Source organism: Panulirus ornatus, chromosome 43 (genome assembly GCF_036320965.1).
Source record: "Panulirus ornatus isolate Po-2019 chromosome 43, ASM3632096v1, whole genome shotgun sequence".
In the NCBI taxonomy this organism is placed as follows: domain Eukaryota; kingdom Metazoa; phylum Arthropoda; class Malacostraca; order Decapoda; family Palinuridae; genus Panulirus; species Panulirus ornatus.
In genome coordinates this window covers 23,134,040-23,147,041 of record NC_092266.1, presented here as the reverse complement: position 1 = coordinate 23,147,041, position 13,002 = coordinate 23,134,040, and the positions used below count along the sequence as shown (strand labels likewise).

At 47.0% G+C, this 13,002-nt stretch overlaps 1 protein-coding gene across 1 annotated transcript in view; it reads right to left on the bottom strand.

Annotated features, from left to right (window-relative positions):
* The window catches only part of LOC139762408 (A disintegrin and metalloproteinase with thrombospondin motifs 6-like), a 175,528-nt gene that overhangs the window by 78,065 nt on the left and 84,461 nt on the right, over positions 1-13,002 (bottom strand). Inside the window, 2 exon segments of the mRNA XM_071687265.1 lie at positions 5,479-5,673; positions 6,550-6,749. Of these exon segments, the coding sequence (XP_071543366.1) occupies positions 5,479-5,673; positions 6,550-6,749 (395 nt within the window).

The following is a 13,002-nucleotide window of genomic DNA, read 5'->3' as shown; positions in this document are numbered from 1 at the left end:
CCTCGGTAAACATCCCCCCCAGCAGAGGGGAGGCCGAACTCAAAGGTAACAACAGCAGCGTTGACATGAAAGGGGCCTGACCGCTGAACACCGCCAGCATTCGAAGTTAAGCATCTTAATCTTCCTCATAGTCTCAATGGACTGCCTGTTAAATGTCGCCATCAGTCAAGCTTAAACTTAATACGCTTTCTCGAATACCCAGCGGCCACTGGGGACATCGGCAGCCATATTTTCTGGGAGGCGATATATTCCCTCCGGGTGTAATAGTGAGAATGTCAGAGCTTTTAATGGTACACGATGATGGTATTTACTGAAAGCGGCGCTCTGGTGTCTGGCGCTTCGGCTGCTGTCTCCAGATGCTCCTGCCTGAGCGGCGAGCGGTGGGGGGCCTTACGTTTACGTGTCAGGTACTGAGCTACGAACAGGAGACCATCCACACACTATTTCCCAGTGAACCTCTACTGGTAATGACGACAACCTGGGCAAGGAGTGACTGACAGTGCGGTGGTCGAATCTAGTCATGCCTGCGAGAATGTATGTACTGTACCGCTATGCTCTGCTTGAGGCTTTACAGCCATGCCTAGGCACACCACTGCAGGTGCTACGCAGTGCATGTTATGCTTCGCATCCCTCACCGTCTTTAGCAACGAACGACGCCAGCGGTGCATCCGACGGGAAATTACGTGAAGAGACGCACACACGTGTGAGGTGGGAGGGAGGAGGCGACGGCAATGGTTTAGGCCAGCGCAAAATAAACAGGTGTCTGTAGGGACAAGTGACTTTCAAAAGAGGGACATCCCTGTGGATGTGTGCACCTTGCAAGTTGTTCTTGCCATTACGACCTTCACGTACCTCTCTCTCTCTCTCTCTCTCTCTCTCTCTCTCTCTCTCTCTCTCTCTCTCTCTCTCTCTCTCTCTCTCTTCTTGTGGTGGTGGTGGTAGGGAAGGGGGGGGGGGGGGGGAATAGGAGACAGGATGGGTTCGATCCCACGTACTCAGCTTAGGTACACAATGATTTTGCTCCATCGTGCCACTGGTGTAGCCGAGTCACTGTGTACTCCACGACCTAATGGGGAGGCTACCAGCCCTTTGCAGTCCGACAAACATCTCGGTGCCTGAGTTCGTCTCCCGCCCAGGCAGACCAACCTCAAAGCTGCGCGGCTCCTCCTGAGACCATGGGAACACAAAGACCCTCACAAGCAAACACGAAACACTCCAGTTTAAGTCGACTTCTGTCACATTCTCTGCTGACGGCTTGAGTTCACTTCTCTCCAGTCGTATGTTGAACGTTCGAGAGCCAGTGAGTCAACCAGCTGTGTGACACACCCCTGGCCTGAGGTACACACACCCCTGGGTCTACCGGGTGTAGGAGCCCGCCTCCCGGGAGTGTTAACATGAATGCGTCCGGCCCACCGCCATCAGCAGACGTGGCCTCCACGCGTTCACATCCACGACTGTGTGTTCATATTTGCCCACAGCGTTTGAATACCCAGCTTGCAGTTGGCACTGCCGCTCGTAGGAATAAACTTTATCATACAACCATCGTTAAATTCTTTCTGTCTTGTGTCTACGTATATATTGCATCGCAACGCTGAAGAAGTGATGTAAAACGTCATGATGATCACCTGGTACGTATCTGCGCTGACGGCAATTGGTATGTGTGAGACTATAAGAAAGTTAACTGTTCTCAGATCAGACGAACTCTAACATGCCGAATGAAAATGAGACATGAGGAATGTAAAGGTGAGAAAAGTGTTAGTACTCTTATGATAAACTACGATTATCTTCTTGGCCGAATCGGACAACACTCTCCCTACCCCACTGCCAACATCCTAGGAACGTCACGCAATCCCCTGCCAACACCCACGAGACCTACTACCCCGGCAGGAGCCTCACCAAGAGCAGGTCAGCAGGTCTGGCCCTTCGTACTAATCCCCAGAGCCAGTGCCACGCCCTCCCTCCCATAACCCAACACGGTTGATGGCCCACAGCCACATGATAAGCACATTTGTTTTAACCACTCATCCGTTCAATCAGGACGCTTCCCCTATTACCGCAGAGTATGGGGTGGCAGGACGTCTCCCCAACTCAACCCTATACAACTGTGGGGATGCAGGACGCCCTTCCTACTCGTGCAAGCGCTTCACTCTGCCAGCAAAAGCTCCTCACAGCATATAATAATCTTCCATTTACCCCACACTTTCGCATCACCCTCCACAATGCCTCTCTGTCAGTGCTATCACCTGCTATCTGCAGATCCATAAATTACAATTCACTCCCTGTCTCCCAGTATTTATCTAACAAAGTCTTCAAAGCAAACCCCTCATCCACACATCCTCTACCACTCCCCCAAGAGCCACACTGCTCCTCCCTAGTTCTATGTTCTGTGCATGCCATGACCATCTTAGTCACCACCAAACCCACACACCTTACCAGGTGTACCCAGCACAACTGTATCTCTGTAATTTGAGCACTCACTTTGTCTCCCTTGCCTTTACTATAAGAACACAACACTGGCATTCTGTCCGTTCTCAAGACACCTCACGTTTGGTCATGCGTGAGTCGAATAACCTGACTAAGTAAGCAACAATACGGTCAACCCCTGCAACTTCGAGGTCACTTCCAATCAAATCCAGGGAAATTATGGACACCTTCGGAACGAGAAGTTCCCCCAAGGTGACTCTTTCACTAGCGGTGTAACCAAAAACAGATACATACGTACAATCTTTCATAAGTGTACTGTGGTGTCACTACAAAAAGTAAGATCACCTTCTATGTCAGGAGAAATTAAGCCATTATCCCCTTAACTGGAATGGAGACTAGGTGGTGCAGCCAGAGCTGCAGGGTACGTGTTAAAGGTCTGACCCACATATTACTGTACAAGATGGGTCCCAACCTGAGCACCCCTGTCATTACCTGCCACACCTCTACAACGGTAAATTCTAATGTTCAATGCCCCGACACGCTGATGCCTGGGCAAGATTATGTACTGTACAAGGAAAAAACACAAGAGGAAAAAAAACGGAATCAAATATGTCCCTTTTTCGCGCGTAAAGTCTCACCCAAGAGACGTCTTTATTATGTTTAGATACTATAGTAAGCTGGGTCTTAGACACCAGCAGTGCTTGTCCAACCCTATAAACTCAAGTATCCCGTGCAGCAGTATTTCCCCAGTGTGGCTCCACGCCTATAATGCGATGCCCGGGCCACAGCGTGATGATGGCTGGTGTATGAGATGCCACGTTCCCCAGCAGCACAACCTTCTCAGGGGCAGCCACGATTTATAACCCAGGCCCCTGAGGCAGTGTCACATAATGTATAAAGACCTTAAAGTCTTCCCTAATCTAGGACTGCGTTGGGGAGTTGCACCCCCTACACCACACCCCTTCCCTAGCCACAGACCTGAAGTGGGTCCACAAAGCCACGCGAGGAACTCCCTTTGGTGTGGGTGAGGGGCAGAGAGACGTAGTGTGGCGGTGGGCTTTACCTACGACAGCCAGGGCGCCGCCCGCATTACACGAGTGATGGAGACCAAGACAAGAGTGTGAGGTGGTCAAGTGAGGTCGGAGACACAAGGGGTCTTACCCTTCCACGGCCGCTCAGTGTACTGAGTATGAGGCTATGTCGTGAACACATTGGAGTCCACCTCTGTAACATGAGCCACATATTACCCTACTGTTAACACATACGAGTAATAACCTAACTCGTTTGCATTTAGGTACTAAGTACATGGGTTCCTCAGCCCACCTCTCCATCGGTACAAACCAAACCTGAACCAAATATATATATATATATATATATATATATATATATATATATATATATATATATATATATATATATATATATATATATAATCCCTCAAGAGTTATAGCTCTTGCTTATCTCTTGTTTTCGACCCATAACAGAGCGCGTCATCCCTCCATTCCAGCGGCAGCCGACCCCCACCAGGGTAGACACGTTTCTGAGTCGAGTGATCATATGTTTTTAATGTCTTCAGTCTCTCTCTCTCTCTCTCTCTCTCTCTCTCTCTCTCTCTCTCTCTCTCTCTCTCTCTCTCTCTCTCGTTATGCGAGGTCAAGCATCATCATCAAAATCCAATTTCAGCAACAAAGCTCAGCGGGAGTCAATACAATCATCTTCATCTCAGATCATCAAACTGGTTAATGTCCAGGGTCTTCGCTATGTCGGTCTGGAGGGAACGACGGCCTTACCTGGCTGGGCTCCGCAGCCAAGAGGCTAACCATGGAGAATTTCGGTGTGACGCGTTATCATACCCTGAGATGTGACGATCTATCATACCATGAGTGTGACTGCACTATTACTCCACAGTGACGCGTTAGTATCCAGTGGAATGTGACGCGTTATTGATACCATCATTAACACCATCTTTTCTCTGCTGCTGGGAGGTGAGCAGCCCCAGAGCTGCAGGACCTCCTGGACAGACGTCCTGGGTAATTCTATGTAAAAAAAAATTACCCTGTGATCACCCCAGAAATCCCCACACATCATCACACTCCGCGACACCCCGGACACGTGCCAACCACACTGCCGTCACCACACTGAGTGCTTCATCAGATGAACGACTAGAGGGGAAAAATGTTATCTTCTCAAACACTCTCGTTTTCAGTCAAATTTTAAGAAACAATAAAAATGGGAAAAGGAAAGCGGTGGTTCTTACTGAGTCGATGTCACGAAGTCTGACTTAATCTTAAAAAGACTCTATAATCTTTATCATCTAATTATCACCACTCTGTTCCTGTGAACAAATTAGTGTATTCAAGCAATGAATAGAGTCACTCAAAAGTGAGTAAAATGAAGATGAACGTGGTCTAATTCCTCCTCTGTTTTTCTGTGGCATCTGGACAGGTTGGCAAGAGTTGGCTGCGACACTTGGGTGTGCAGCGGACACGCTCCCTGCGCTAACACAGCTGGCGGGCATTCGCCGCCCAACGATCAATGATTAAAACGGTCTTGAAATGCGACAACCGTACTCCTGACATAACACAGACGGTGAACGTATCTATTAATCTCTCTCTCTCTCTCTCTCTCTCTCTCTCTCTCTCTCTCTCTCTCTCTCTCTCTCTGTATATATATATATATATATATATATATATATATATATATATATATATATATATATATATATATATATATGCACGTTAAGGGACAATCCAGAACCAACTCAAGACAGAGAGTGTGTATTGCATAAGTGACAGTAGGAGGTCATGAGGCACGTCACAGAGGCCCCCGTTGTGTGCTTGGCAAGACCCTTACATAATGTACACAACATGGCCTTATATCCCTGCCCCCTGCTGGACATAAGACGGTATACGAGTGGAAGCGTAAGTGCGTACTGGTGGGTTTATGAGAGTGTATGAGAGTAATGGATGTGATGGCATCGTAAAGGCAAAGTACGACGGTGGCAGAGACACCGCGAAGTCGTCCACCACATTCGTCAGCGAGAGATCGACTTACCAGGCCGTGGCAGGCGGAGATGGCGACCCGGGACGTGCTGTGGTTCCTGACGTGGCCGTGGTAGTGGCAGGAGGGCCGCGTCCCGATCACTTCGGCCCAGGAGGCGCTCCCATCCTTCGGCAGCGATGAGCCGCCCCTCCGACGCTCCAGCACGGCGTGCGGCGCGAGGAACCTCCTGTTGGGGCGGAGGCTCACCTGTGGGGGGAGAGGAAGAAAACGGTGCGTACAGCCAAGAGGTCCCCTTCATCTGTGTGTCACAAATGCACACACTACAGGAATACGATCAAATGTATGGGGTCTTTTACATCAGTTTTCACTAGCATCACAAAAGACATAATTCCAAGCGGTCATTTCATTTGTGTGAACAACTGAAAACAATGATGACACGGAGCTAATCTTTTCATAATGGTCTGCTCAGAGACAGCCAGAGAGATGAACTCGATGAACGTGACGCAATTTCCTTGATTTCAATGAGCTATGGTAGACTGAACAACTGCCATGAGCTACCCCACTACCATGTCAGTGAGATCTGACAGATTGTCTGTACCTACGCAGCAAGCTGTGAACTGAGACTGCCTGTACCTACAGAGTAAACTATGAGCTGAGACTGTCTCTACCTAAGCAGTAAACTGTGACAGACGGCCTGTAGCAAGACGGTGAACGACGACAGCCAGTCTGTACTAAGGCAGTGTGAGTTGTGACTAACTGAAAGTACTTAAAGCAGAACCTGTGGTGCACTACAATGGAACACAGGCCATATAGAAATCTGCCTGTGTTCCTAATTTTGTACCCATACTTCACACTTTGCACCCTCTTTTTTTCCTTCCCATCCAGCCTAGCTACACCCCATGATGTTCTTTCCCATCCAATCTAGCCTCATACCCGACGTTCCTTCCCATCCAGCCTAGCCACATACCTTTATGTTTCCCATTCAGCCTAGCCACATACCTGAAGCTCCTCACCACACACCTAATGTTCTTTTCCATCTAGCCTTACCACATATGTCGTGTTCTTTTCCATCCAGCCTAACCGCACACCTGGTGTTCCTTCCCATCTACCCTAGCCACATACCTGATGTTCCTTCCCATCCAGGGTGATCATGTAGTGGAGATCATGGTCGTGGTCAGGGTGCAGGCTGGCGTGCCTCTTCCTCCTGCTGGCGAGGGTGTTCTCGTGAGTCTGGTGGAGGTGGTGGGTCAGGTGGGTTCCCTCACGGTCCACTCTCCTGGGCGTCACCACTTCATACGACCGGAGACTCGCCACGTACTCAGCTGTTAACAAAAAGGGGGAAAAAATATATATTAAAGTACCCGTCGCTCATCCCGGTGGTTCAAAATATATACCTAAAAAGTTTTTTTTTATCTCATAAACCCACACGTTTGTTCACGCATATATATATATATATATATATATATATATATATATATATATATATATATATATATATATATATATATATATATATATATATATATTCACTGTCACTCTGCTCATCACAGTGAAGTGAGGGACTCTGCGTTTTCATCATTGTTTCTTCGAACACTTCGTATATGTAGTCCAGACTTTCACTGATGGTGAACTCTGCAATATCTGTAATACTTGGTTATACAATACGGTAACAAAAACAATCCCTGACTCAGCTTATAACCTTGCTAGAAAGTCTTCTTACAATGTACAACTTAAAATAACATTTAGAAAAAAAAATTAGGGGGGTTTAACCCATTTTGAGAACCAGCTTAATATTCCTTTGTCACAAAAAAAATCTTAATATTACTGTAGTCTTCAGTAATGATGGTACTGTGAGGGAGAGTTTTATCAGACATCCTTAACTGTTCAAAAGGGTTAAGCGTGAAGAGAGTGACCAGTTTTACACTGGTCAAACTGGTAGTAAGGTTCTTAGTGTTAAACAAAAGAAAAATCGCGTCTTGGTACAGTCGGGAATCTAATGAAATATCTGTTCACTTTAGGGATTTTGATCATTGAGCTGACAGAAGCAATGCTAAAGTTGTCGCGTTTAATAACTCACTGACAGATGAGACGTCTCTTAGTAAACATAGTAGAGATATTAAGAATCAAAATGTTGATTCCTTCTTATCGGGTAACTTTATTAGAGAAATTTTTTTTTTTAACATGTTTCCCAGAACACAGGTTAACCTGATTTTGTATCTTGAAAGAGGCGTGGTCGTCCAAGGTGACCTGTGCCGAAGTTAATCCCTTTACCTGTCTCTTGATTCACTAGTCTTCCCCGCCCAGTTTCGGTGGGTATATCATATTCTGGTTCTCTCGAAAATGTAATATACGAAAGCGCTAAAAACTTTGTGTTTTCCGTTTCCTTTCGAGTTTACCTGCATCATATACACTCGCTATTTGTGTAGCTGTTGCAATATATATATATATATATATATATATATATATATATATATATATATATATATATATATATATATATATATATATATATATATATATATCCTTTTAGGTGGAAACCAGTAACACCAATACTGAGAATACTTTTCAAGTGAGAGACATTCACTTCTGGAAAAATCAATCCTGAATAATGAAAACAGAAAAAAAAGAAAGATGATGAAGACCCGTCAGTGAAGTTGATAATGTAAAATGAGGAGACGGTCTGAAGTGGGATTAACAGATTGAAGCGAATAATAAAGTATTGACGGGCAGTCTGTTCCCCGCCTCATTACATATGCAAGACATGAAGCGAGCATTGTTAAGCCTCATCGTCTCAGGGATGTGCAAGAAACGCGGGTTTCTGCCCCGGCTGTAGCACGAGGAGGGGCTGTGTATGTTTGAAGTATGATGAAGGGTATTATGTTCGACCCTTACTGACTGAGCAAAGGAGGTGAGCTGTGGTGGACCGGTGGTGGCAGAGAGACTTTAGGGTGACTCCAATCTTCTAACGTCCTGGAAGGGGATAATGGATTCACGAAGGAACACACGCGCGCGTAAAAGATATTCTGTGAGGATAATCATCAGCAACGCTGGGAAGGCATGAGATTAGCATGCCTTCACACCGCACACAAGTGTGGTAGAAATGTGTGGTGTGTACATGTTCGGATACTGGTGTGTTTTGATAGTATTGCATTATGGCGAAGCATCGAGATTGGAATGTTCCGGGGAGAGGGTGCAAGGCTTGGATCACCTGACCAAACTCTGCCGTCCTCAACGCTCTACTGTTGTGGCTCCAACAGTCATGAGAGGGAAGGTCAGCTGTGCGAGTACATCCGTATGCAAGGATCTTGGCAGTCATGATCAAACAAGCGCCACTGCCAACGGTACACTAGTAGTGCTAAGGGAGTAAGAAGATGATAGAAGACCCGTGAACTTCGAGAGAGGGAGTGTCATATGACAAAGGCTGTCATATGACAGGAGTCTGCGCCAGGCATGGACTTGTCGAATCTCCGACAATACCAGAGACAGTCGCTAAAAATGCATCACTCATCCTTCCTGTCAGCCGTACGTGTCTGCCTGACTTGGCGGTGAGGACACCTCAAATGCCGAAGGTCTGCGCATGCGCACCTGGCCGACTGGCTGGCTGAGACAAGGCCGACGATGCGTCACCTATGATCATGGCTGTACGATCATTAATGTATTTAACGAAATTTGATTCCCAGATGAGGGGCATCATCCACAGGGTGTCTCTCACTAGCGTTACACCTTCTGACTGGCTCTTGCGTACCCTGCACCTACCGACGTTTTATAGCTGCTGTGTAACTTTTTATGAGACATTGCCGAGGAGGATTAGGAAGGAGAGAGAGAGAGAGAAAACAGCACAAACATCATCATTCTCTCTCTCTCTCTCTCTCTCTCTCTCTCTCTCTCTCTCTCTCTCTCTCTCTCTCTCTCTCTCTCTCTCTCTCTCGCTTGCGCACTCCACCACGAGAGGTAAAATCCCCCGGACCTACAATAGCTCTGTCAACAACACATCAAGGAGACGACCCCTCGCCCCTCTCCTCCCTCCCCCACGTCACACACTCCTGTCAAACCATTCACACATGACGGCACTTCTCTCGCACGAACTATAATAATGCAGTCAAAATAGAATATATATATATATATATATATATATATATATATATATATATATATATATATATATATATATATATATATATATATATACTAGAGAGAGAGAGAGAGAGAGAGAGAGAGAGAGAGAGAGAGAGATAGACTTACACATCTAAACACATGATCACACAAAATATGGCTGATGTAAGGCTGTAAGACATATGGCTGACACACACAAATGTTACACATAACGCTGATGCAAGTGTGCCAACACAGCAGCAAGGTTGTCACATTTCTAATACACATGGCTGACTCAAGATTCATTCGTGGCTGACACAACCATGACGCAAGACTGACCGATGTACGGCATAAGTCTGTCAACATCAAGACATACGACTGCCAAGACTGGAAGAGGTTAAGTCAGTCGTAACTAAGACATGTGGCTGACAGAACTATGCGATAGACGTAGATCCGTCACCACCAAGACATATGACTGCCACAACTACTGTAAGACTTCGTTAAGTCTGTCATAACTAAGACATATGGCTGACATGACTGCTGCCATCAAGCCATATGGCAGACATAGCCGCAAAAAGTGAGTGTTGTTACCACCAAGACCTACTGCTTAACAACAAGACCAGAGGAGGTTAGCGACGACCCAACACGCAAGACATAATCCCTCTTGCAGACAAGTGACCTGCCACACAAACATCTCTAATCCTTAATCTCCAATCCCAGCCGTCTGGCTCGATCAAAATCTATATTTATCATCTCTAATCCTTTATCTAAGGGTGTCTCTGTGTCGTGCATAGCTCTCTCTTCCTCCTCCCTCCTCCTGGGTGTGGAGGTACGCCAATGTCGTCCCTATCATCGTCTTCATAACCTGACCGTGGGTCAAGGAGAGTGCAAGGAAAAGAGGAACTGCTTGTGAATCGTGGGGACTGTAAATGGCGACTTGAGAGAGAGAACTCCTGGCGATCGTGGTTGTAGGGTTGTGGTGGTGATGTTAGTTGTGTTTTTGGAGGGGATTTTGTAGGATGTGGAGTGAAGCTTGTGGTGATGGGAGTTGGAGGAAGAGGCTTGATGTGGTGTTGGCTGTGTTTTTGGAGTTGATATTGTTGGAGGAAGAGGTTTGGGATGGTGATGTCTGCTCCCATGTTTTTTGGAGGTGATGTTGATAGAGAAGAAGAAGGCGGAGGAGGCTTGGAGTGATGGCGGTGGTGATGGTAGCTGTATTAACTATCGTGTACTTGGAGTTGCTTTTGCAAGAGGGGGTGAAAGCACGGGAGAGAGGAGGAGCAACTGTGGTTTCTGTGGGTATTCTGTCCCTCCCTCGCTCATCTATACATCACAGTTCCCTCACACACACACACACACACAGGCAGGCAGGCAGCTTCGTGGTTACCACCACCAGCCAGCGTCCTCATCATACATTCCCACCCGTCATGCTGGCTATCTATACATCAATCTTTCTGTCATCATGAACTCCGCTCCTCACCCCAGGGGCGGCTGGATCAGGGTCATGCAGACTCTGAATTCACTCACACACACACACACACACCCACACACCCTCAGTCATTGCCCAGTCTCTCTCTCTCTCTCTCTCTCTCTCTCTCTCTCTCTCTCTCTCTCTCTCTCTCTCTCTCTCTCTCTCTCTCTCTCTCTCTCTCACACACATTAGCGGTGGCTGGCAGTTCTCTCAAAGACAACTCATAACATCTTGAGAACAAGAGGTAGCCACACGGTGCGACCCTTGAGGCCTTAGGTGTGACCTATGGCGTGACCTCTGACCCCGACCGTGGAGGACCAAATCAAAGGCAGGCCAGACCATGATCCCCAAGTTTCGTCGGTTCGTGTGCTCACTGATCGCATCACAACCTCCAAGAGGTTATGACGCTCAGCAAGAAAACACACACTGTTGTATGAGATGGCCGCTGGATCATGAACAGTTAGTTCTCGGGCCTTGATATCTCTCCACTGCACCGAACAACACACAAGCTCTTCCAAAGAAAATCCTGGAGCAACATGCACTCGTGCACGGTAACAGCAGCGTCCTTTATACTATCAATGCAGCAGACTATCCGTTGAACAGACTATCCGTTCATCGAGGTATACTGATATAAGAGACTATCCGCATATCTAGGTATAAGAAGAAATATCTAACCGTACACTGAGGGAAGGAGAGACAACGGATTATCCGTATACCGAGGGAAGTAGATATACCATCCGTTATAATATATGCATCGAGGGGTGGGGAGACAATAGTCTGTATATCAGGGATATAAAGATAACGACCTTTCCGTAAATCGAGGCACGAAGAGATAAGTCGGTATTTGCAGATAACGCCTAATGAGGAGGATCCACATTTAGCAATACTCCCCAGGTCTGCGGTACCTCACTGAGGGCCTGCAGCGCACACAAGGTAAGACGCCCTCCCCCGGCCATTATATCGTGGAGGTAATGAGGCAATGTAGACACAACTCAGACGTAAATCTGTGTTTACAGCACCCGTCATACAGCGAGTTATTCCAAGCAGTTGTTGTTACGGTCACAGAATATATTAGTGAGCCAAGCTGGCAACTGTTGGGGGGAGGGGGCTGGTTGGCTGGTTGTAGCCACCAGTGCTCATGCCTGGTCCTACCTGGAATGTTCTCGGGGTGGACGCTGCTAGTTTATGGCACAGCACGGCAGGGTAAAGGGGGTCTCTGTGTCTGGCGAGGCCCGCCGCCGTGCATTGGAGAAAGACACTGTGCTTGTCTCCACTCGGCAAACCCCTGGAGACTCTAATGCACGACTGGGAATTTCTGGGTAACGTATGCGACTGTATACATGTGTTTGTGTCTCTGTTGGTAGAAAATGTGAATTGATATGAGTGTGTGCACGGTGTGTATACGTACATAAACGTGTGTGTGTAGGACAGGTTATAAACGTAGAAACCATCATAGGTTTTAGTCTTTTGTTCTGGTAGCTCGTCATTTGTTTAGCTGTCACCTGCAGCTTTTGTTTCTCCGCTGACATCGCTGTTACCCAGCAGTGCTCTCGACCCTTTTAAAAGGCTATCGCGCTACCATCAGTCATGACCCTGATGTGGATATCTGTGACCAAGATGGTTGGTTGCCTTCGTGGTATAAAGACTCCCGCATTATCTGCTCAAGTACACGTTTCAAATTCTACTAAAAAAAGAAAAAAGAAAACTGTTATGCACGTATATATCTTTATTCACCTGGTGTCCGAGACACACTAACACATTGTTCTATATATAATACATCTATACACTCTCGGCAAGATGGTCGTCTGCACCACCGATGGAGACATGCCTGAATAAGGCAGCCGGCAGGGCTGGGGTGTCAGGCCAACAACCCGGGCCCCGTATAAAACCCCAACAATATCATGTCCTGCCATGCAGCTATGTGGCAGGTCCCGAGCCGCTCAGCGAGCCCCTGCACCGCCGGCGAGGCAAACCCTTCGAGCTGTGATTACCGAAGGAAGACTGACACATTG